The sequence below is a fragment of the Liolophura sinensis genome, chromosome 1, assembly GCF_032854445.1.
Source record: "Liolophura sinensis isolate JHLJ2023 chromosome 1, CUHK_Ljap_v2, whole genome shotgun sequence".
NCBI classification, from domain to species: Eukaryota; Metazoa; Mollusca; class Polyplacophora; order Chitonida; family Chitonidae; genus Liolophura; species Liolophura sinensis.
The window spans coordinates 45,811,851-45,839,072 of NC_088295.1; the positions used below are offsets into that span (position 1 = coordinate 45,811,851).

At 37.9% G+C, this 27,222-nt stretch overlaps 1 protein-coding gene across 1 annotated transcript in view; it reads right to left on the minus strand.

The window, feature by feature from the left end:
• LOC135481723 (caskin-2-like) overlaps positions 1–27,222 on the minus strand; it is a 75,984-nt gene that overhangs the window by 28,254 nt on the left and 20,508 nt on the right. The window contains exons 7-12 of the mRNA XM_064761387.1: positions 26,879–26,987; positions 23,176–23,284; positions 13,043–13,134; positions 8,143–8,254; positions 6,619–6,668; positions 5,921–6,094 (exon numbers count right to left, since the gene is read on the minus strand). Coding sequence (XP_064617457.1) covers positions 5,921–6,094; positions 6,619–6,668; positions 8,143–8,254; positions 13,043–13,134; positions 23,176–23,284; positions 26,879–26,987 — 646 coding nt within the window. The remainder of the gene's footprint in view (positions 1–5,920; positions 6,095–6,618; positions 6,669–8,142; positions 8,255–13,042; positions 13,135–23,175; positions 23,285–26,878; positions 26,988–27,222) is intronic.

A 27,222-nucleotide genomic window follows, 5' to 3' on the forward strand; every position in this document is an offset into this window, starting at 1 on the left:
ATGCTTCTTACAACTTCCATTTACTTTTACAATTAACACCTGAATGAAACAATGTGATTTACATAAATTTAAGCAAGAGAATAGAGAACATTCACGTTCAAGAATGGAAATAAACCCACTTTTTGTGTTACCTCTTGACTGGTAGGACTTCTTATGTAATCGGAAACTCAATTCCCTTGACAGGCATTTTCAAAATCAAGTTAAATATTATTGTACAGTATTTGCTGGCCAGTACATTACGGCTAAAAAACCAGCTATAAAGACTGCACTTTTCTATCATACATCTTACACACCTGTAACTAACCTGACCTAATTCTTCAACGGTTCTTAGTTATTCATAATATATCTATACTTTCAATACAGCCTGGAAGATGAGAACTCTAGTCTAAATGGTTCCATCTTCAGAATTACTATAATTACACATGCATAACGTGAATCTAAACAAATACAGAATACCTGAAGCAAAAAGGCCTCCTTGAATGTGTTGATGTTCAACAAAACACTGTTTATACGAGTCCCATCAACATGACAACACAGTCTGGAAGATGAGAACTCTGGTCTAAATAGTTCCATTTTCAGAATTACTATTACAAATGCATAACCTGAATCTAAACAAACACAGAATACCTGAAGAAAAAAGGCCTCTCGAATGTGTTGATGTTAAAAAAAAAAAAACACTGTTTATATCAGTCCCATCAGTCTCACATGTATGTATTTGAGATTGATAAAAATTATTTTCAGACGTGACACGCACCTGACTTAAAACCCAAACACCGGATTGGATAATTAAGATTAATGATAAAACATAACATGCAAAGGAAGCAATTCATACATGTCACTATTTTTTACACAATATTTCTTTTTCCTTGCCTTAAGTTCACTTGTATTCAGTATGCCTCGCGAAATGCACGGCACGTGTATATTAATATCTTCTTCAAACCGAATTTCAATTAAATTAGAGATGGACAAGGCTTCAATAGGACCAATAGGAGAGTATAATAAATTTGATGGGGTGACTGGTTGTATTATAGTCATGTCACAGAGATTTCCCTGGTGAATGAAAAGTGACCCGCAAAATGGACGGTGATGACAGCAGGGTCAGTACTAGAAGAATACACCCCCTGATACAATAACTGGTCATCAAATCAGATCATGCAGACAGCCATCAAATCACGACCACTGCCCAATGACCTGGTCAAACAGACCTGACTCATGCCATTAGGCCTGCAAAAGCATGGTTCTGACAAGAGGGCGTCAGGGTGGCTAAACCCCTGGTCAATCACATGCCGAATATCATTGCTGGTGCTTGGATTTCGGTGACAAAGTATACCGATGTAAAACCAAACCACAGGGGTATCATTATGATCCAGTATGTACATTAGGCTGACTAAGACTGTAAGAGAGCAAACTAAGGTCAGTGGCTCACTGACACCTCAGCTTTTAACTTGATAGATGGAACTATGCAAACATTGGAATCAAGCTAAATTATCTGTCACATGTAGTTACATGTATATGCATAACGGTTGCTTTAAAAAATACTCTTTTGTGGAAACAGGTGAAGGTATGAGGGTGGCTCAACTTTGAATGTTAAGTACTGAAGTTTTAATGGCACCTGCCATTTTCAGTTTCTTGGAGGAATAAATAGCTCATGTGTTACCAAAAGGTATCAAGTATCACCTGTGTTAAAACATTCTTCTGCATTAGGTTGGAAGGGTATATGGAAAGAATAAGACAGGCTTTGTATCAATAACAACATGAACAAACACTAGAGTTCTTAGAAATGTAGACTTTTGTTTACATGCATTGACAAATCACACTTTTGTTTTGTGAGGTGGGAGGCGGGGAGGGGGGGGGGGGGAGTTTTATTTTTTCTCTGACTCAGTATGTAATGTTTTCCTGGAGGTATATTGAGTCATACAAAGTCTTCTAAACATCTAAACTTTAACAGAACCTAAATCTGTCTGGGTGGGGACTGCCCTGATTCTGGGTAGACCAAGTACTCCTGTCTGTTATAAAGTGTGCATGTTGGCGTTTGTAATGGGATCTAGTCGTACAGACATCAGACAGGGTAGGTGAGACAAGTCCTCACTACACAAACAGCCTCGGCACACCTAATCATTACCTTTGAAAGCCATCTGATAAAGTCCAGACTTATGTCATAATGACTTTCCCAACCCAGTTGTTTGTAGGCTTTGTTAGGCACATGTACGAACACTGCGCACACACATGGGCGCACAAAGATCACCTAACAGGAGCACCACTCAACACTACAGTTGTATGTGTACACAGTCCATATGGTTTCAGACCTGATCAACTACCCAAATATGCCCTGCCTTCAACACCAAATGGTCCAGAAGTATCTTCTCAATATTGTGAACATTTGCAAAACTTTTCTGTTTGTAAATAATGCAAATGCAATTTAAGCTTACGTTAAATAGGCATTACTGGTGATTTTTTGGCAAAATTGTGTCCAAAGGTTGTGGTATTATTTCAGAATATCCTTAATAGTTACCTTTCACAAAATATCTGCCTCGTTTGCGTACATGTTACCTTTCAAAACCAGTAATAAAGTTCTTAAAATTTACAACTTTTTTTAGTCATTTTAAGACTATAAATAGTATGTATCTGATATTTACTAAAAGGCAATAATTTGAGCTATTCTTGGTAAATACAGGAAATTTGATCTGGTTAGCGAATATAGATTTTTTCCGTAAAATCTCTGGTATACTCTATTTCATCTAATGACATGCAAATTCTCTTTAGCTTTATGAATAAATTACTACAAAACATTATTTCTTTCTTTACTACATACAGCAATCAAAGTCTGGGCCCATATGGGCTCATTCTCCTTTTATCATGTTTATTTAAGCAATTAAGTGAAATAAACATAAACATATGATAATGCCGATTCACTAATAAACACTACATTCTAGTTTTTCCATTATACGTACATGCACACAGTTATTCATTTATTTTATTAGTATTTATCACCATACTCAGGAATATTTCACTTATACAATAGCAGTTATTATGGGAGTTACCCCAGGGAAACCCACGTCCATGTGCAGGTTGCTGGCAGACCTTACCACGAACACCCTGAGAGGAAGCAGCACGAGCTAGGCTTGAACTCACAGGGATCGCATTGATGAGCGGGCTCCTTAGTCGCTGTGCTGCGCTAGCATTCTAACCTCTAATCCAGGAGGCATCTCTACATTTACATATTAAAATGTGCTATGATGGTAATGGTTGCTGTCAGATTAAATGAGTATCAATAAGGTTGATATGTCCTGATTCTATTACACTGATTAGCGCCACCAAAGTCACATACACGAATCCTCAACCAACCTCAGCCACAAAGCTGCCAGATGGCAAATTCAATATTCTAAATAGGTAGGTGCAAAAAACCTGAACAATTCGCATTAGTGCTGGACAGAGCTGATTGTGCACTCTCATCTGCAAACTGGGACGAACAAACAGAGATAGAGATCACAAACAATAGATTATCTGACTGTCCCACAGTAACAATGTACTGGAGGAGGAGCAGTAGGCATACAGCCACAGCAATACACAAGCATGACAGGCCCTCAGCTGAATTATCTGCCCAAGGAAAGCTGTCCCCAGAGAGCAACAGCAAATGCTGCTCTCGATGAGCATAACTGGTTTGACAGTTCCACAAAATTGCATTTTTCAGTGATTGAAGGGGCAGGTTACAAGGGGTTATAACAGGAAATCCCCCTAGGGCCAAATCCATGCTATGTATTTCCATATTTGAGACAATGCCAGGATTGTTTCCAAATACAAGTGGCAGTAGGTTAAAGGGTGAGCATTTGTTTTAATTCAACGTGGGTGTGAGGTACATTCTTCCACATCATCTGGGTAACTTGATGTAGAAGTAAAGTATCTATTTTGATGCACAGAAAGCTGACATGTTCAATGCATCAACTGACACAAGTGAAAAAGTTTAAAGACTACAACTTTGCAATTGAATCCAGACAAACAAACCTTCAGTTAAACTCATCCCTCCCACCCCTGTCTTAAAAAAGTCTTATGGAATGAAAACATTTTTAGAACATGTTCATTTATTTACATTACATATCAACGTTTGAATGGATATGTTGAAATAAGAATTTCACAGCGAAGGAGCCATTTCTGCTAAGAAGCTTAAAGGAATCTCTGCCCTTTATGAATGAACTTTCTATAATGCTTGACCTGGAATAACTATGGCTTGACCAAAGGTAAAACAGGGCCATGACATTCCAGCCAGATATTTGGTATATGTAACCTAAGACAGTCACTAAACACATGACCAGGGTGGGGAATAAACACCCCCCTCCTGGTCAAACAGCTACATCATGTGTACGTGTGTATACTAGCCAGATGTATCATTCCAATTCTACATCTCATTTTCAGCCGTACTTGGAGGGATTCCAGCCTGCCTGTGTGCCAATGAATATGGTATAGCAATAACAACTGCTCTGATATATGACCTGTGAGAAGGTTTTGGTACATAGCTGATTGATGCTATGAATTCCGGGCCATAACTCAAACATACCAAGTTCATATATGCATGTTCATCCTAATAATTATGATGCACTGTTCCTGAGATGAAATAAATAACCACACAAGCAGTGATGACTCCAATGACCTTGATCATGAACAATTCATGGTGTCATGCTGACACTCAAAACCATTCTAGTGTCAGCATGAAATGGTGTGAATGTAGTCATGGTTTATAAAGTACAAGGTGAATTCCTGGTCATGGAACTCCAGCTTATCGAGTATCAAATATGCATATTTGTACTAATTATTAGAACCCACTGCCGTGAAATAAATGGCAAAGGTAGTGTTGATCTGGAAGATCCTAATGACCTTGAACATGGACAGCTGATGATGTCAAGGTGACACTCAAAGCTGTTTGATCAAAGCAATCAGGATTCATGGAGTATCAAAAGATTTGCGTCAGATTTTCTTTTGGATTATGGTTTCCATTCTGCCGTAATAGTTTATTCATGAGCATGAAGTAAGAGCTTTCAAAGATTTATAAACATGTTCTTGACAATTACATGTCCAAGTAAGCAGATAAAATACATGTTGCTCATTTAATGGCAGACAAAACCATGTCGGCTGCCAAAAAGCCTTTATCATGATGTGCATTCTAAAATGAAGACTGAACAGGATTTTTTTTTCTCTCTCTTAGAATGGAAAAGCCATTTTCATATTCCATCAGATTTAGAGCACAGAACAGGGAGATGAACTCTTTTCTTCAAATAATGGAGATTTTTCCCCTCTTAGATCAAGACACCTAAAAACCCATCTGTTATGTAAATTTATTTAATAACTGCAAGGATTCACTTCAAATCTTGCATTGCAAGTAGGGAGCTTATGTAATTATGGTTTATAGCTGTAGGCTCCAATTTAATGTAGTATCACATATTGGAGGCAATAAATAATTCTTCACCTTTTTCAAAACTGTTGTCAAAGGAAATTAAAATGGCATACATTTACAGTACTTCAGAAACATGAATACATGTACAACTGAATATTCTAAATGCACAAATCAGATCAATAAATGGATTTTGCATCTCCATGAGTCTGAATGGAATAGCCTCACTAATAACCCACCTAAAAAAAGTCTAAATGGTGCACTCTTTTGTTCTTTTGGTAAAAGATCACAGTTTCTGCAGAGTTAGGTAGAAGAAGCCAACAAACCTGGTAGTTTAACAGCAGAGAATAATTTTTTTGTTTTTTTTTAATGCAGCTTTGAACTATATGCACTGAATAAAGTCCACATAAAAGCATCAGAATGCTGTGTGTTCATGAAGCCATCACAACCTGGAGAAGCATAGATACATGTACTGTATGTACACATGTACATAACACACTGACCAAAGATATCCACTAGCCCTGGGTGCTGGCTTACCCTGGAGTCCAGTTGTCCAGTGCTGACCCCACGTCCACTGTCACAGCTGGCTGAGCTGTTCCTATTGCTGGCCAGAAGGCTCTCCTTGGACAGTCCCGCTGACCGCATCTCCTCACTACTGTCCCAGCAGCGACGGTCATCACCATGGTTCAGCAACACACCATCATGAAAATACTGTAAAAAGCAAAAAGTCACAAGTTCTGGAAAACTCCTTACAGAAAAATGAAAATATTAAATGTACTTGACCTAAACTTTTGTATAAAATGTATAAGTTCCTCATTTTCCCTGATTCTGAGAATTCTATTCCTCTTAGTCAGATGTCCTAAGTGGTCTTTGGCAAAATGAAAAATTGTTTCAGTACTAAATGTTACAGTTTATCAGCATTAATCTTCCCACCCCATATGTTTTCAAGGGCAAACAACGCATTACCAAAAACCTTTCACAGGGAATATAACAATAAGTCTTGTGTGTTTACACCATGCAAAAGTATTAAAGCATGTCCAGGCAATATTGGTCTATACGTTGATCTATAAATATATACTTTTTTTTGTGATGTCTGGAAACATAGCAAATACTGGAATATTGTTGTATCTAGAGAAGCAACAAATTAGATGGAAATACTTTTTTTTTTTTTGGCTCTTTTGTGAAATAATTAGTGGTTGGTAATTAAGGCAAAACATTTGTCGGATGATAATTACCTGTGGATGATTAGAAGAATGAACAAGTTGGACACCTCCATGATCAGGGTCTGTAACAGACAATGTACACGCTCACCTCACAACTTGATAAACAGATAATTTGTAACTTCTGGTTACAACACACTACACACCAGGAGCCTGTTATACAAAGAGTGTGTAGGGCTGCCTTAAAACACAAACTACCATGGTGGCATATCTCTACGGAATGTAACAAATTAGAATTCTGTAAAACAGGTCCCTGAAAGGAATAACTGACACACACACACATTCTTATAGATGTGTTACTGCTGAGGAGTGAAAAATGACGCAGCTGAATTTGAGATGACCAAAAAAAGGCAATCTGAAGCAAAGTGTGTTTGAGTAAATATTTTATGATCTAAGGCACATTGTAAATTAACGTTTTTACATCATTTGAATTCCAGTGAAATGCTTGAAAACACATCAAGTAGGCTTAACAAAACTCTTCTAGCATTTTGCGTTTTACAGGTGAGCCAACTACATAAAATATAAAAATGGAATAAAAATAAAAGTGAAAATCCACACTTTTCTTTTGTTCAATCTCTGTGTTTTTATGATTTTCATTTTCTTTCTTGGCTTTCCACTAATGTAAATCTATCTTAAACAAGAAAACTTGCTAGGATAGTTCAGATTTTCAACAAACTAGAGGATTTTTAAGTTTTTATTTTATTTCTATACTCTCCCCGGACATGAAAAAAAGATATATTCTTCTCGTAAAACAATAACTAAAATATATGTGTCCCTTACACATATGTGAAGACTTACATACATGTATGTATGACATGCGGTCATAGCAGTTGCATGGATGTACATGTGTCAAACCCTTATAGAGATGAATCTGAGACCATTCGTCTAGAACAAGGGCGTATGACTGGCAGACTACAGATCAGATAGTTTGGAGCAGATACAATCAGTAGTTTGTATTCATGACTTTTACAGGTAACTAAGCCTCTTATCGGGGCGATCAAACACATGTAAACATTTCTACAGAAATGTATTCAACTTCACCTGGACAGATGTTCCCAGTGGATTACAGGATGAGATAAGCCTCACAAAACACAACCCTGTCTAATATTGGTTTTCACTTACATATACCAGGTGTTGTTTGCATGACATAGAGAAATCAATTTTAACAACCTTATGTGACATTAACAACCCCAAAGATTGAAAGTAGAACATACATGGTCCTAACAAAACACTTACCAACTTGTAGACTGCAGTCATAGCCCATACATAAAATACACAATATATGTAATCAATGCAAATATAGCACTGGAGACGATGACTGTAAACATATTCATATCTTCAACAATCAGGGAATATTAAATGTTAATTTTAAAAAATATAGGTAAACAGAACCATGCCTTGTATTTGGACACAGCTATATGTACTGGCAAACTATCTAAAATCAGACGTAATTTTTCCAATATTAGTATCGCCATCAAGTCCAGTGTCACCCACGATAAGGTTTCAATTAGCTACTAACTGAATCGCTTTATACATTACCTGAGGGTTCGACCAGAACCACTTTGTCTGCAGGGAAGAAGCCTGGCCTGGCCATGTAACCGTCCTTCACCACATAGCCTTTCCACACTCCATTAGGGTTCTGCTCCAGAACCTACAAAATGACACATACTGAGGTGTACAACAACACATCAATGTATAAAGCCAGGCCAAGGCCAATCTGGAGATAACAATTCTTAGGTGTACAAACCCAGTGCGTGAAAACTAAGGTAGGCTGGTAAGAAAAGGTTAGCAGAACTACATGTACATAGGGTGGCCTCAAAACATCACACATTTAGATACTGTCAACATTTCTTTATGTTTACATGTAAATTTGTTTATGTTGGTTTTTCTTGAAGATGGTCGGGGTGAAAGTCTTGCAGATACCAACAGGTTGGGCAACTGTGCTACAAATAATTCTTACTAGGGCATAATTTGATCGGCATATCCATAAAAAAAAATACGCACAGAACATAAACAGTGACTCAAAGGATCCCTCAATCTCTGACTTAGTCTAACATGGCCATCTAATGAACAGACGTATCTCTTTGAGAGTGTTATTTTGGAAACCTGGATGTCTTTGATGACCCTGATAGAGACATGAGTGTAAACACATTTCCCAGTCTATGGAAAGTTCACAGCTGACCCTAAATTGGCACTTAATTAACCAGAAGATGGTTCAAGTGCTTTCATACACTAATGCATGTATGTATGATTATAATTTAATTTCTGTAGGTACTTTCTGTAAGATGAAACTCAATCATAGGAATATGTACAAAGTACCTTAAATCAATGAGAATTTCATGAGGCTTAAAACAGATAGACTAAATGAGAATGAAGTTTGATCTCTATTTTATGAGTAAGTATATGTGGAGAGAAAACATGAGATGAGCACTGCACATGTGTGGTCAGCCTTCAACACGTGGAAAGACAGGGAAAAATAACCACAATGTAATGTATCCAGCATATCAATCATGGTTGGTGGAGAGATGGGCATGTTATCTCTCCACTTATAACTACTCAAAAAATACAGATCAAACTCCAAACAGGTAAGTTCTTGTTCCATCTATCTATCTCGCGACAAGTGTCAAGATAACACAAGATGTTCAAAGCAACACTGTCATCTCAAGAAGTACTTGAAACAAGAAATTCAAATAAGAAAGCCAAAAAAACAGTCGCTGCTTCTGTATGTCAGCTTCCTAGTGATATGTCTAGTGGCCCTAATTGTGCCTCATAATGATCTTTAACTTGTTTTTCCAAATCGTCCCTGTAGAGACTGTCGGTAACTCTGACACCAGGTTTACACAGATGTGCAAAACGAGGATTCAGTTTGGGTTTTATGAGTTCACACGTGACATGTTGAGTTCAAAATAAGCATTTGAAAGGCAAGCCAGAGAATCTTAATAAGCCTGTGAGTACACATTTTTTACCACACTTGTAATACCTTTGATGGCCTTAACCAGACATTTTTGAACCGGTTGTAGTTTGAGATCATTTGATCTAGTTTCCGCAGTTATATTCTCCCAAATAGTCATAGTCACCTTAGGAACAAGTAGAACAGGACAATTGCTAGGGGTATCATGACTTTCCATAGTATCATTGATTGTTTTCTCCTCCAATTTTTCTAACATATTCTATCCTAATTCCATAACCTTTTCTCATACGAAAGAGTAACTCTGAGTGCAATTTATGCACATTTTCAATTTGATTCTTGGGACAAAACTACATTGGTTGGATTGGCCAATTTCACGCTTTCACACAAAAATATAATTTTATGAATCAACACAGAATAATGCCTTCGGAATATCCTTGAATAAACACCTTGCAAATATATGAAAACGTTTAAGAATTACAGCAGGTTAAGCTATGAGCCACTTTGAGATCAATAGGTGGCTCAGCAGAGCTAGAAACTTTTAAAGCGGTCCCCAAACCTAGTGTCTGCTTGCAAGGTCAGGCTTGCAATTGTCCAATTGGTTAACATTACTGGCATTATCTCCCTTTACAGGGAGAAAATTTAAATCACCTTGATGATCCTCTTCATCATGGTATTCAAGGGATAAGGTATTCATAATTCAGTCACCAAAGTCTTTGTTAGCATCATTTTGAGCAGAAATTAACTGCTCTAGTCGGGACAGTTTTCTGACCAGCTCGGATGGATTTACGCCAGAAACATGTTGTGATTTCAACGGCCCATGTGACATAGGGGGTTGAGCACTCTGCACACCACTCGTACTGTGTTCAACTAAACATTCCTCAGGAATGTCAAGATTACAATCTGAAATTTTCGCAGATTTTGAGACGGCTTTGCCTTGGATGATGGTTCGCCCTTACTGGTGCTGTTACTTGCCCCAGGCATTTCTACATGTGACCTTAGACCAAGCCCGTCATCATAGCTGCCCATCAATTTGCGGGACAAAGTTTTGGTTTGCTCAGATTTGTCGATCACTGACCTGATATAAATTCTGTTGCACAAACTTCTTGAAGAAGCTGTTCAAAATTATTTCGGACCATTCACTGACGATATGTTTGGGAAAATGCCAAAAATGTGGAAATTATTTCCAGTCTGACACATGTTACATATGTTCCAAAAGCATGGTGAGAAAACTCTGACCGCACATACGCAGAGCTCATCTCTTGTTTTCTCGCCACCAGACTACGAGATAAAATGAGAGTCTGCTTTTGAACTTTTGAAAAAAAGCTTAATATCTGATCTGAAAGGAATGCATATGCTTATAGAAACAAATGGCATGCAGAATTGATTTGAATCAATCTTGAACATGTATTTTCTTTTTAATGTACACATTGATTGCCTTAGTTTATATCATGAATACCAGATGACTCCTCAGTAATTTAATGCTACCTTGGGTAAAAATATAATTTTAACCAAAATGTTGCAAGTCACATATTTCATCTCATCTTCACATCTTGGCTTTTACATATATAGTACTTGGCCAGGGTGTTTGGTGAAAGATGTAGTATGTTTACTTTAAATAGGATCTGTTTAGTCTTCTGTAATAGTGTTGGCTCTAAACTTGGGACTCTTGGCGAACACTGGAGTAGGGGATACTACCTGCACATGTTCTGTACATGTACATCTATACCAGCAGAGGTACATACATACCATGTATACATCCAACCGGGCCATCAACAAGTGCTAAAGTAATAAATCAGCTGACATTTGTCAATGGGGTCTTCATAGTGTCTTAACCATAAAACTCTCTATGAATGAATAATTACGGCTTAACATCACATCAGCAATATTTTCGCCATACTGCGACGACAAACTCCCTATGATTTTGCCATTCATTAGTATTCCATGCATAATTTGAATAGCCACTGCAATCCAAGAGTGTGCCCAAAGCAACAGGACATGCATATATACATGGATGTATGACACTCATAAAACCAACAAGCGTACCCTACAATAAAACTTGCAAGAACGGAGAAGTGATGCTAGAAATGGTTTATGTATTTATTCGCCTGGTGTATTATGCCATAATTAAGAATATTTCACTTATCTGATGGTGGCCAGCATTATGGTGGGAGAAACCCATGACCATCTGCAGGTTGCTGACAGACCTTCCCATGTACGAGATGCAAGAAATGAGGAGGAAAATAACTGAAACTGAGTTGTTCAGATGCTAGGTTGCCTCCATACATGTATGTGAATTCCCCTGCCCTTCCCAGTGTGTTGTGATTATCACACCCCTTAAAAAAGACCTGGCGTTATTTCTAGATCTAAAACTCAAGCATGTGTCAGTAGCAACACCCAGATTTTGCTTCAGGAGTGTGATAGACTGCCTCAAATTTGAAGGTCTACAACACGGCCATGTTAAGACTGCACGCCCCAGCATGCTACAGTGTACATACAAAATAATCTTTCCCTATCAACATCATAAATACGTCCGCCAGATCACCGGTTACCACAGTTGACGAAAGTTTTACAGAATTTCACCGGAAGCAAAACCGTAGATCAATTTCATATTATTTCCGTGTTTGAGGGGATTTCTGTTCTGCCGAGAATTGGATTACTAATTACTGATCAGTTCAGAAGGTTACGGTCAAGGCTTGAATTTTTAGCTCTGTCAGCATACTGTGCATGTGAAACGAGTTATAAGACAGCAATGAAAGATACTGGCATCAACCATGTGTTGCTTGCCACAGGTCACATTCTGTAGACAGACTGAGGTGTGCAGAAAGCTAACAGGTATATGTGTAAATCCTAAAGACATAAACATTTTGCCACTGTCCTGAAGTCAGTTTATTCTGAACAAGAAAATGCACTTTCTGTGCTGATCCTTACCAGATCCTTCCATTTCACATTTTATGCTTGTATTTATTTACTTAATTTTTTTTTTATTTTTTTATTTTCTTCTTCACTGGCAGAGTGGTAGTCAGGATTATGAGCTGGATACCCTGGGAATAGCCCAAAGAAATGATTCAGGCAGGCCAGTTACATGTATAGCAGGACGCAAACCTTTCCACTTGATAAGTAGAGAGGTACGTGCACCATATTGGTAGTGGTCTTCAAAAAACATTTGACTGTACAACTGGGCAAACAGACATCATCGATTGTGCGGTTGTCAGCAAAGCCTTAAGAAAAGCAAAAGGGTGTCTTAGCAACTAAAAGGCTGCCGTGGCGGCCAACTTCCAAATGTCTCAACAAACCAATCCTTTAGATTTAACCCCAAATCCTCTTTCTCAGTAATCATATATGACTCCAGGACTTGCATCTCTTAAAATGAAATGCTGTCAAAGAACAGGTGGGGTTGTCTTGTGCATTTGTATATAAGCCTACAAGAATCTAGCATAAATAACATGTGTTGCCTTTCATGTTTATTCTGATTACATGTGGCTCCTCCCTGTATACAACTGTGCTGCTGTGAATGTCATATGTACTTACCGATATATAGTCCCCTTCCTTAAAACTAAGGCACTCAGTGTCGATGTTGAAGTTGTCCTTAACAGCTCGGGCGTATACAGCAAAACTGGCCTCTGTGCAAGAAAAACAAAAGTCGTCTTAATACTTCTCAATAGTGCACAATGTTTGCATGGCTAAAAACCATTGGGAAAACAGTGAAGAAAACACAACCAGAAAAAGAAAAAAAAAATCATATCTTTGGCCAAAGCCATGCGCGAACATTTTAATGAGTCACAAAATAACGCAAATCCAGCCCAGGAAATTGGCCTGCACGAGTTGAACAAGCGAAACTTGATGCAATCCCATTAAAATGTCCCAGGCAGTAGACAATATGGTATTGGTCTACAGGCTTCAGAGTTAAGCCAGCCTGTTAAGGACCAGATAATGGTTCTACAGACTTGGTGTAGTTCAGATCCCAGCATGACTATTGATTCTGGGGGGCTGACACACTGATTAAGATGAGGTTATAGCTACTGTTCTCTTGACAAGTTACATCATATACTGCCAAAGCTCTCCGTCACTTTTCCACCGACCCACATAGCCAGAGCATACTTATACCAATATCTATGAATACTGACAAATGAGTGTATATTTACATAATGCTAGTATTTACCCCTGTCCCGAAACTGTCCATAGTGATTCAAAGGGGCAACACTGTGCCGTAGTGTGGCTAATAATTTGACGATAGTTTGGCAATAAAAGTGAAATAAATTTCCTGCTTCTGCAGGCGTCCCATCAGATTATCAATGAACCACTTTGGCGACCTGACTGGGTCACATTTCTAAGGACCTATTATCTGAACTATAACACAGATTATCTTTCAAAAACTCTACCTATTTACAACTGATCTGAAATGTCGTTTGTAACAGCTAGCTCAAACAGTGCTTGTAAATGAGTGAGTGAATGAGTGCTTGGGGTTTAACGTCGTACTCAACAATTTTTCAGTCACATGATGTCGACCTTGTAAATGAAGGTCGAATCATACGTGTCATTGATTACAAAGAGATAAGAGTGAAATGAAACCATTCGTGTTAAAGTTTATACTCCAAGAAAATTTACAAAATAATCTCTCGGCATTCTTACAATCCCACATTAATATGGGATACACAACCGAACAAATAAAAAAAACATCCACAACTAGTACTTCATATCTGTGCAGAGCTATCCTCTGTTATAACTCAAAAGACTGTGAGTAGAACGGCCATCAACCACTAAAGAGATACGTGTATATCATTTCAATATTTCAAGGAGATTATAGCTATACCACTGGAAAAGCATAAGCTGTTCCTATGAATTAATAATTAATCCGATTTAAAGTTGTGCATTAAGGTACCCAAGTGTTGGTGCTTTCAAATTCATCTCCTGGCATGAGGTTTAGAAGATTTACAAGTTCTATCAATATTGACATATTTACAATTTATTGGGCATTTATGGGGCACTATGGAAGCACACAGCAGTCAATAGTTAGGAGAGATAGCCAATGGATTAGACACCCTTTAGGGGAATTACCCCAACCCGCACACATCAGGAAATCATGACCCAACTTGGGCAAATACGAGAATGATGGCTGATTGCAGACCAGTCATGGCGCTGTGGTATCGATTAGGCCCAGAGACCATTATACACACTGTCAATTATACGCTCAATTGTTGGTTATGTTTTATTATGCATTATGACCATAAACATGGCATTGATTTTCCCCTGCAATGTAAATCTGACAAATGAGCATTTGCAGTCACTTCCGTGAACTATGTGAAGGTGTAGACCACCACTCTGCTACCATCACATAGAGGGTTGCAGATTGTAAACAGGAGAAGCCTTAAATAGGTTAGAAGAAATTGGTAGCTAATTCCCAGAGTCCTGGAGGCAATCTTATCACCCAATAACACAACACTGATAAAAGCATTAACAGCAATTTATCAACTATGCTAATTAGATCTAAATGTGTAAGAGTCATACCATGAAATAATAAGCAATTTAAGGACCTTTCCTGTCCACTTTGGACAAATAGAATAGGAGCTTGCTTTGCTAAATTTGTGATCGGGATTTCTCTTCAAACAATGGACTAACATATAAACTGCAAATCTGTCACACTTCAACACCTCCAACCTGTACACTCCAAACATATTAGGCAAATGCATTTTTTTTTTGCTTTGCTGAGGCCAGTCTCTGGACTGTACTGCAGCTACATGTGTTAGTAATAATTAGGTTAGGCCTTAAGACAGACACCCTGATTGGTCATAACAGCTCCTTTGTTCTATCACTTCATTGGTCAAAGTGCCAAAGATGCCATATTCAACCCTGATGCTATAACCTCTGATATATGGTGAGGGTGTAAGATTTTTGAAAATTCATACAATTAGCACCTGTAAAACAGACCAAAAACAGGATGTTTATAAATTTATAATGACCACAGAATCAGAACACCTTCATTATCATAGAACTTGGAAAATGAAAATGTTTTATCAATATTAACAAAATCTGTGAAATACATATAGTTCTCAAGTCAATAATAAAGAAAACATGCACCTAAGCCTAACCTGGTACTCAGAGCCTGGAGAAAGCTATGTATGGTCATTAATGATCCTGTCCTTTGGGCAAACCCTGAAAGATAGATTGACTTTCTGGCCTGTCAGCAAATGAGTTCATGACCTGTAATAATACAGATACTAAGCTTGGGACTTCTACTGTTTGAGTTTTCAGATTTGCTTTAGTCTGGAAGGGGAAAGCTTCTCTTTGACCAAACATGGTAAACATACATCAATTCTTCAAAGGGTATGAACTATACTAAAATATCGGACACAAATATATGTACCAGCAACCTGTGGATGGTCGTGGGTTTCCCCCGGGCTCTGCCTAGTTTCCTCCCACCATAAGGCTGGCCGCCGTCGTATAAGTGAAAGATTCTGGAGTACGGCGTAAAACACCAATCAAATAAATAAATAAATAAATAAATAAATAAATAAATATAACAGTTCTCCAATATGTTTGTTTGGAAAGTAGGAGCACTAAACATAATATTTCATGACCTTTATTTGGCCACAAAAATGCCTTTCGGGGCAAACACAATAGATGTACCATAAGAATGTTTCTGAAATTGGAGCTCATCAGAAAGTAATACAGAGCAGCTACTACTCAACACAGATCATCGATTGTTAATCTTTTGGGCAGGCATACTAATACAGTGTAACAATGGAAGTGTTTAATCCCTACAATATCCCTACATGCATGTGCACAAACTCCTTGAAGAGCATTGAGTTTCTGTATGTATGCAAACAATGTCTGATTCACAAACTGAAATAGGACTAACATTTTTCCATGCTGGTACATATGTTTTTTATAGTAGATTTTTTACATGCAAAATCCTCAACAGTAACGACGACATCTGAAGGTTTACCTGAGCTTCTAACTCTACCTCTATACCAGTATCACATACACTGCACAGGTGCCTATGATTCAATCAATGTGCCTGACAACACTTCTCCAAGCTCTACACACCAGTACACTTGAAACCAAGGATCTAATAAAAGTGTCTTTGATTAGCTACTGGGTGTAACTGGTGTGGTACTTGTGCCTTACAAAGTGCCCTTCACAGCACAAACCGAACAGGTGGATGTACTGGGGGTGGTGGTTATATATTGCTACAGTGGCACATGTACACAGGGGCCTGTGGCACTGGGAGGGCAGCTTCCAACCTAACTCCCCATGTATAGCGCTGACAGATGTTATTATATTATACCGCCTGCCATATCTGACTTCAACCCTCCAAAATTTACCAGACTTACCCCTGTAAACAGACACTGGTCTCGGATGTTCACCTCTCGAGTTACCCAGGCAGTGGCCAATGCAAAACTTCATAGCTTGCAAACTCACAACTTCACACTACACCTTGATAATTTCACGTTGGGTGCCATCACTAGAGGCTAACTCCTGTCTTTCCCTCACCTTAGATTTACTAAGAGCAGCCACTCATGAGTGAGCGGAGGATAGCGGTGGAAATTTAACTCAGAGCACAGGTCTGACACAGATACTCCCGCCAAAAAAAAAAGGGACCAGAAAAAATTAGATCGGTCGACCTTTTGAGAGTAGGAAATAATACGGCTGGTGAAAAGTGTGCATGCCATCTCCGCCAACACTTGGGGAAGGCGCCGTTTCTAAGCTTACACACAGGGAAACGCAAAGCTAGAAAAAGCTGTAGTGGGGCTAGGGAGGTCTTTAGTTTCACTGGCAGGGAGGGCTAAGTGCAACTCCTGTCACATGATCTCTGATTGCTACCAGGCAGTCTTCAGAGCTCATCCCATCTCATCTTTTACAGATAGCCACTTTTATCAAACATACTACCCAGGAGCTGCATCCGGCCAGCAGCCCTGGTATACCACAGCCATACCATGGCCATCCAGACTCAGAAGAGCACAGCCCTATATTGTACGCACACATTGGCCAACCTCAGTAGCCTATACCGTCAGCTGTTGGCCAGAAACATTTGTGATAACCAGCTTCTGTTTAAATACAACAATATTACATTTTTATCCAAACCTTCTTGGTTTATACACCTGTAGAACTTGTATACATGTAAAAATTCATCAGCAATTTAAAATGACATGCCAGCCTACCTGTATATTATAACTGAACTTATATACATGTAAAAATTCATCAGCAATTTAAAATGACATGCCAGCCTACCGGTATATTATAACTGAACTTGTATACATGTAAAAATTCATCAGCAATTTAAAATGACATGCCAACCTACCTGTATATTATAACTGAACTTATATACATGTAAAAATTCATCAGCAATTTAAAATGACATGCCAGCCTAACTGTATATTATAATTTAGAGGTTGTCATCCCACTGAGAGGGAAGTAAACATCCAAATGTGTCATCATATCTTAATAATCTATACACTTGTCTACACATATTTATTAACAGTCAAAAACACTCTATACACCTAGGCTACAGTACATCAATGTACAGTAAAATATTCCCAGTTGTAAAACTCCAATATGATTTTACTACGATTAGATGAGATTCGTCACATCACAATAAGTATATATATTGTATTTATCACTGAACAGAATCAGTGTCCTGTGAAATCCCGGAGCGCATCAATAGGTCTACATGTTTGTTATGTTCACAACATGATTACTTTTGAATCATCCGTCATGCCAGTTTTTAACAAACCTTAAATCAGCACACCCAGGATTTTACTTTTACAAGTTGTTATCAACACCTTGAAGGATTAAAAAAGGTAAATTTATATGTACAGCTAAATGAATTGCAAAACTGGAGCTTTAACTCTACAGGGAACTGTCCTCAATGACAACAGACTGAAACTTGATTCGAAAGTAAACTGCTTGTCAACTCCTCTCTAAATCTGGAGAACAAATCATTTCACTACTGAAGGAGATCCTACAACAATGGATTACCATACAATTCTAACAGTATATTAAAGGGACATGTCCCTTTAATATGAAAGAAATTATAAAAATATTAAATTGAAGAAATTCAGAATTTTTGAGTTGGTTCAGATGAATACTTAAAGGTGTTGCATTGACTCCAAACTAAATCCATCACCAATGAGACTACATGCAAATGAGGCAGGGAAAAGATTCCCACAATGCAACCTTTGCTCATGGTTCACAAATGCAAACAATACGATAGATTGAAAGCAATATTGTAAGTCTAATAAACCAAATATGACCTTCCTTTCTATCGATAATGTTTTATAAAGTACCGTAACTTCCAACGACCTAACAACATGAGCTTACATAGGGACTGCACAATGACGTGCCTAACAAATCAAGCCTTCTAGAGGCCTACGTGATCAACACTTACAATTCCAATGCATCTTAGTCCACACAAAAAACTGAGCAGCTAGGATCAAAGCTTTCACAGACACACTAGGTACTTGTAACTCAAAGGGTCCAGGGCCCTGATATTCAATACTGGTTTAAGACTTAACACCAGATTTATTTCTAAGCCAAGTCTTCAATTTTGTACTTAGCCTTAAAAAAAAATTATGTAACATTATATTAAATGTGAGCTAAAACTGCTGCTGATTGGACTTTGACTTTAGAGAAATACAGTGGCTGCTAAGTTTGGCTAAAACTTTAAATATAACATATGAATACCAGTATTAGCAAATACACTTTTGAACAACTGGGCCCAGATTACTAAGAACATTTAACACTAGTAGTGTGATTCTGGTGATGCCTGCTTCACTAGGCTGCCTGTTTAGCTTTGAGTCTCTGAACATGAAAAAGTGGTAAGTGTTGAAATGTGGTTTTGACTGATTACACAAGCCCTGTGCAGTTAGAGGGGTTCACACATGGCCAGGGCATTTTGCTGGGTACAGGCACTGTCAACACAGATAACCCCCTGAGATAGCTGAATGGCTTTTAACATCTGTGACAAACTCATGTCAAACATAATTTTCCAAATGCTGTATTAACACTGCTATAAACATAATAAACATTTTTCTGCATTTTTTCTGCAAAAAAAAATGCAGTTGAATGTGCATAGGAATTTACTTAAAATTTTCATGGCTTTCCAAAACTGCACACTTCAATTGCAGAATGGTAAGAAGGTATGCATGCACTTTCAGTAAGTATGCATATGGAGACATTATGTTTTACATGTGCTGCAAATTTACTACCAAGCACATTCGCTCTGCTATATTTTGGCCTCAGAAAATAAGGCAAATCTTGAAATTCTTAACTGAACACGATCTACTTACATTGAAGGAAATTTCCACTCTTAATTGCTACATACATACAATGTTAAATAAAAGTTAATATAAACTCACCAGATACAGCCATGTTTAGGGGTCCAATTGACCCCAGTAACAGGGGTCTTCATCCATATTAATACAAACATATGTCCAAATTTATCTCTCCGTACTGCATGGTACAAGATGAGGATGTACAAGTAACTAAGGCTTCCCAACTACAATATTACTTGATATATGTAGTGAAACCAGTGCCCCACCAACTGAGCAGCTACGGGACAGTTCCCCTAAGACCAATCCATGGTACTATAACCAGACAAGTCAGTACAATATTTAGTCAGTATACCAGTCATGTTCAGCCAAAGAGATAAGCCATTGATAAAGCCAGAGGTACTGGCTGTTTCTTCAGGGACTCCAGTTACATCAAAACAAGGTGTACAGCAAGGGCCAACCTTTTACCCAGGCCTTTTAACCCGGCTATGATGCATGTGTTAAGTACTGTTTACACTAGGCAGACAGATGTACATGTAGCCACACATACAGATATTTCTAAAATACAACGGCTCCGGCTGCTAGTCCTCGGTAACCAGTAGGAGGGTCAGCTAACATTAATAAATGTGAGACGCTGACGCCTGATCTACAGTAGCTGTGCAATACTTACACATACCAGCAGAGCAATAATTAATTACATTATGAAGTAAACTATTATCACATTTCCACATGATCATATTATCGTTTTGCTTCTTATTTCTCCACACTAATGGAGATGATGCAAGAAGAGTGTTTTGTCAGGAAAATCTGAAACCATCAGCAAGAGCCTTAAACATTCATTCTCCACAACTAAATTTCTCTGGTGACTATTTGCACAAAGCTTTTTTAGTCATATCACCTTGACATTCTTTCCAGTTGCTGCCCTGACTGTATCTGACACAAAATTTTTAATGAAAAAACATGCATTTGTAGAGGAAAATGTGTCAAAAAATATCTCTTTTGGTGCTGAAACTCACAATTTCCCAATACTGTAATTATTCAACCTTTTTCGCATGTTTGTAAAGTGTTTATTTAAGCATATTATGAAGGAAATACTGGGTGTGTACTGATAAAAATTATACTTCTTGTGAAGCCCTGGAACTGGCTAACCCAACCAATGTAGTTTTGTCCCCAAAATCAAAAAATGTGTATAAATTTCAATGAAAGTTGCTCTCTCATATGCAAAGAGGTTGAGGAATTAGGGTAGAATAGCATACAATTAAATGTCATAGCACCTTACTGCATGTAAGACAAGTAGAACTCCTTGAAAGAATGAGTTAGTGAGTGAGTGCTTGGGGTTTAACGTCGTACTCAACAATTTTTCAGTCATATGACCCTTAAAAGAAGAGGCAAAATGCACAGTTCAGTTACATCCGAAACTGTTCCTTTTTTATGAGCCTCTCCTCTCCATAACTGCAGAAGAAAAAAATTGTATGCAGCCATAAAGTGTCTGCTAATGGCTTTTAAAGAATCACAAACTGGGCTTAGCTTAGTGTTTTGGTTTATGAAAGGGCAAAATATTTAGGGCTTTTGGTACATATATACAGTCTGGGCTATGAAACAGTTAACACGGTGTAACAGGCATGTTCATTAAGCAGCCAGGTGTGGGTAAGTGCAGGCTGTACAGCCACCTTCTGCGAGAACATGGTAGCCTTGATCTGCAGTCGCCCATCCTCACCTCCACTTATGTCTGAATTATTACCTATGTTATCCTCTGCAAGAGACGTGTGTCGGTACACTGATACTAAGACACTCATGATGGGGGGTTAGGAAAGGAGGGGGAGAGGCCATGTAGGTTGCCTGTATGCTACATTTGTACATTTACTGTTATTCTTTAACTCTGTCCCAGGTTTGCGAAAGGTTTACTCAAGTATATTTTAAGTGCATTATTCCTTGTAGACTGATAAAATCATACTTTCTGTGAAGCCTTGAAATTGCCAGTTTTGTCTTCAAACGTATATCATAAGTTGATCTTTCATATGCAGAAAGGTTGAGAAATCAGGGTAAGTCATTTTTAGGTCTGTCAGAAGTGCTCAGATGTGCAGAAAAAAGCAGAGCTGAGGAGAGTTTGGAAAGGGGAAATATGATACGAAGCAGATTGACCACTCTTGACAGCAGCCGGGCATGGGGGATTCCTTGTCTACTGTAAGGGCAGTGCCAAGCCACGATCAATTATTAATATTTCACAGCTTTCAGCATTATCCCTGAACCTCAGGTTCAACACATAAACAAGATTATCTTGACTCAGAACTGCTTCTTGCAAAAGAGCAACAACCTGCAAGATGCAGGCAGCATCTTTTTTAGCACTCAATATTTCTTATCTGCCACTCCATTTACACTGAAATCTTGTGTGTCTAGTTTCTTCCTGCCTCCATGCTAATCAGATTTTTTAGTGCGCTGATTTCTCATCTTGTGCCAATTTTTTACATGCAGAATTTTACATGCATTCCTAATACTCCAGCACATAGCATAATGCGTGTGCAAACATCTTTTACGCAGACCTTTTTTTTTCCTGCATGTATCTCACAAAATGTGTTTTGCCCAACAGAACAAAATTACTTTAACTTAATTTAATTGTTGTTTTTACATGCTGAAATGATCAGGTTAATAAGAGTGGAGAAAAGCAAATCTTACAAAAATTACCTTTACCCTAATTCTTTAATCTTTTCAACCAGAACCGCGACCAATATTTTGTAACAATCTGAAAGAACTATAGGGTGTAGAGAAATAATTTAGTTTTATGAAGCTTGCATCTTATGTGACACAAGAAAATCATCTTTGCATCACTGACTTGCAAAGTTGGACAAGAGAACAATTATTGAGATGCCACATTTTTCAAGACCCCGTCACTATGTACATTTTTCAAACGTAATATTAGTATACCATTAAATGAAGTGAAAAGACTTAGGTGCAAAAAGCAAAGAAACATGTTTCTAAAAATTTTCGAACGTTTTTTTTTTCCCCCACAAAATAAAACTATATCAAATGGCTTCATTTTTTAAATGCGGACACAGCCATGAACTTCTGGGCATAACCTTGCAATCTTTAAATACCTGAAGGCAAAGCAATGTACCACATCTGAGTTCACAAAATGTTAATATAATCTTTACATGAGTTTTCAAACAAAGCCAGATTTAACACTGCTATAATACTAAAAAATAACTGAAAGGGATTTCCTACATAAAGGTGTAAATAATGGTACCTTTCCTGGGAAAGACATCCAAATAGTGGATACCTGTCAATTGCTTACTTTGAAAATAACTTTTTGTGAATAACATCATCAGAACTCAGGTAGTCAAAACAGACAGAAAACGACAAAAACAAATGTATCGGCAGTAAATCACAAAACTGTACCTTTGAGCAACTTTTTCAGGTCCTTGGCAGCTTTGCTGGTGGTGAATTTGTTGACAAGATCCAGGGCAGTTTGGTCATAGGAGTTGGCCTTGTTGACATCTGCCCCACACTGGAAGTACATAGAACACTGGTCAGTATACAGTGAGCACAGGCTATGGTTCCTACACCACACAGGACATACATCATCCTAACCAGTGTTATCACCCCAGAATCCTAGTCTGTTGTAAACAACATAGATTAGAACAAGTCAGCTGATGTGGAAAACAGATCCTAGTCTGGACAATAAGATGTGCAAGGTGTACTACACATACAAATATAAGTTTGGAGATGCAAGTGTAAAAATATGCCCCCTGTCGGCAAAAACAGACTGAAAAACAGAGTGTAGTGTGGCAAGATGGCAACGCTGTTTTGTTGAGACAAATCAAAGGAGGATTCAAAATTAACTATGAAATACCAATGGCCAATATGATCACTGTCCACAGAAATCTCCTCATCCTTTAGTTAATATATATATTAAACCATAAGGTAAACAACATGTGATGAAATTTTATTTTATTAACTGCTATTTATTTAGGTTTTGTTAATCTTTGTTTTTTTTCAATCACACTACTGAGTAAAAAATTCAAAATCCCTGTACAGATGACACAGAATTAACAGTAATAATGATGAAATAGAATGTTTTAGAACAGTGAAAAAAACAACAATCAATAGTTTAATGTCTTTCCATAGTACAAAAGTATACATTATATTTTGAAAGCCTGTGAGGTATTTTCTATATGATAAGTCACAATACTGATGAAATACTGCTGAGGTTATATGAACCGAACTGAAGACAGAATTATTCACTCATTTTATGAGATAATGCCAAACAGGGGACATAACCTCTGAGTACAGAACATTATCATGTGCATTTTTCTCTCCCTTGGTTCATCCTGTATGTTTTATGTTCTTTTTTTTTAAGGAAGGAGCCAATTGTATAGGTAGGTAACACAGCTACAATAATAAATAATAATAAAAGTTTGACCACAATGCAACTTCATTGAAGATACATGAATCAAAGCTTTTGAATTCTATTATTCTGGAACTTCTACCAAGCAGAACATAAATGAAGGATGTGTGCAGAAATTTAAGTGACATCACTGTTCTTTCTATATAAATCAACAGTGAGATTTATTTAGTTGATTGATGCTAAACCCCATACTCATGAACTTTTCACTTGACGATGGGTGTCAGACATGTGAATGGGGGGGAAACCAGAGTACGTTTAGCCAGGTACTGACAAACTTTCCCACATGTCAGGCACTGACTTGCACAACATATTGGAAGAATACATGGGGCCTTCAGGGAACTAAACACTGCCTACAAGAGCTGTTAACTGCTCATTGTCACCAAAACCCCACTGAGAATGGAAAGAAGGGAATACATAGATGCCCTGCCCAAGGCCAGGGTTGAAGCCACACCTCAATTACTACAATGGTGGAATCTTACATCATACCACAGGAACACCTCCTCCTCCCGTATTAACTACGAATGAACCACAACTGATTAGCGCAGAGCGTTTTTACATCAACTCCCCCAAAATAGTCCACTGTATAATCTGATAGTCTATAAATACTCTAAAACATGCAACCGATGTACACGTATCTCATACAAAAACTTCAATGCAAATTTCTGAGGTGATTTTCAAAGGGGAAAAGCGGCACTTTTTTGTTACACATAATGCAGCCCTTTACTTACTAAAATGACATCAAAGATCAGCAGATAAGGCACAGAGACGTTCTGCAAAGTTCACATGTTAAAGTTCATTTATTCTTTTTTTCTTTCTGTCAATAAATGTCAATGTGTGATCTAACACATCCTGGGAAACAGCCATGAAGGTAATGTGTAAATTATTACCAACACTGTGATAGGATTTTAACTAATAAGTGTCGTCAGTCCATGCGCCTGATGTCAGGCCACTCACCTGTCTACCCTACAAATCATAATGGTCACATCCATATAAACTTTGACCACAAAAATTTAGATGACAGACCTGAAGCTGCAGGTAAAAAGTACATCAAAGTAGATCGAACCATTATATTCGATGGTGATGTAGTCAGGCAAAAAACTGTTGTTAATAGGCTTAACTAAGATGAATCACGCATAAATCATCAGATAGCCGGCAGGTAATTGTCAGATTTCCTGATTACTCAAACCAATTGCAGTGTCATAAGTGGGTTATTTAGCAAACTAAGTCTTTTCTTTTTCCCCGCTCTCTCTCTTTAAGAGGATTGTGTAATGAATAGCCTGAGGGTTGAAGCAATAACAAAAGTACTGTACAATGAGTTGATGCCGTATCATCAGTGACAATTTATCATCAACAAATATGCCTCAAAGGTTGATTCTAAAAGACTATGCACCACAAAGAACTTTTCACAGTTCCACCCTCCTATTCATTCACGGGCCCATTTCACCCATGTGAACTGCCACACTGATGAAGCCGGCACTGTTATTACAGGTAACTGATGACATGTCAGTGCTACAATAGTAATTATCTCTGTGACAGGATTGTCATCCACCTGAGTGTCCATGGGCCTATCAGCTGACAAACTTATGACAACACTTTCATTTCCTTTGATGTCAATCGTAACTTGTCTCTCAAACATATACAACAACAACAAAAAAAAAAACCCCCAAAAACTTGGTTTTGTCAAAAGTATACTATCTTACCAGACACAAGAAATTCTGTTATATATGTAGGTGTTTAAATTTTTTTCTCATATTTATGCATGAACAAGCACGATTATATGGCTGACTGAGTATCAACCCATACTGCTATGAGAGAAGCAAAAAGAACCCTTCCGAGCAACATGATGTTGTGTTCTGACCAAGATACATTAGGTCAGTGAATTTCTTTCCACTAACACTATGACAGATACAATAAATCATTTTAATGCGACTGCAGAAAAAAGGAACCATTTCCTTCGCTTTCAATGCATGCCTACATGTACATAACTTTATCAGCTATGGGTACATGTACATGTATGTTTAGCTACAGTAAGCAGCTCGGTGGAAGGACTGTCATTATTATGGCATTGTTGTTGTTGTTGGGGCGATAGTGTTTATATCCTTGACTGTGGGATGCATTTTTTAAATGAACTTGTGTCACAACTTGTGACTGCACATTTCGTCACATACTGGTGTGACTGCAGAATATTTCTCTTATATGACAGTGGTCAGGTTCACGGGTGGTGGATTCTGAGCGAAACGATAGCAATTCACCAAACCTTATGATAGGTTGTGGATTTGAGCCTGCAATCTTTTGGTCAAAGACTAAGAATCCACCAGATAAGCTGAAACAATTCACGCCATTTGCCAGCAAGGTTACCAGGGTTCCATAAACTGGCCAGAAAGAAAAAAAATTACCCTCTTAAATTCACAATTATTAAAAAAAATTTGAACATCAGGCTTATTCCATAGACATTATTTAATAAATATTACACACCTTCAGCTATTCAGCATGATAGGTTAATGCAAGCCTGAAATGTCTGTTGGACAATGTACATTCCCGGCATGCAATTTTAATTTTTTTTTTCTCCTTTATTACTTTTTCACTGATGATTTTCAACATGATGTTGAAGTTTGAAACTGAAGAAAGCTATCATTCTTTCTGGCCCACTTGATACATATCAGGGGACAAATTATTACGTAGAAGTGCTCTTACGTCAAGAAGGAGTTTGACGGCCTCCAGTTTTCCATATTTGGCAGCTTCGTGAAGGGGCGTGCCCTGGAGAGTGGTCCTGTTGATGCTCACACCTGCCTGGAGCAGCAGTCTAGAAGAAACAAACCCACATACACATTGTATTATCACTATCACATATACAACCAAGAATGTGGCAAAATACGTGACAATCCGAAGCAGTTCAACACAAAAATAAGATCTATGGTGGCAAAATATTGACAATAATTGTAAGTGTATAATTTAGTTCCAAATGTAATATAACCTAAAATTTAGCCCTAAAAAATTGCATTTTTAGAGGCAAATTAATGTCATATTACATTTGCAAA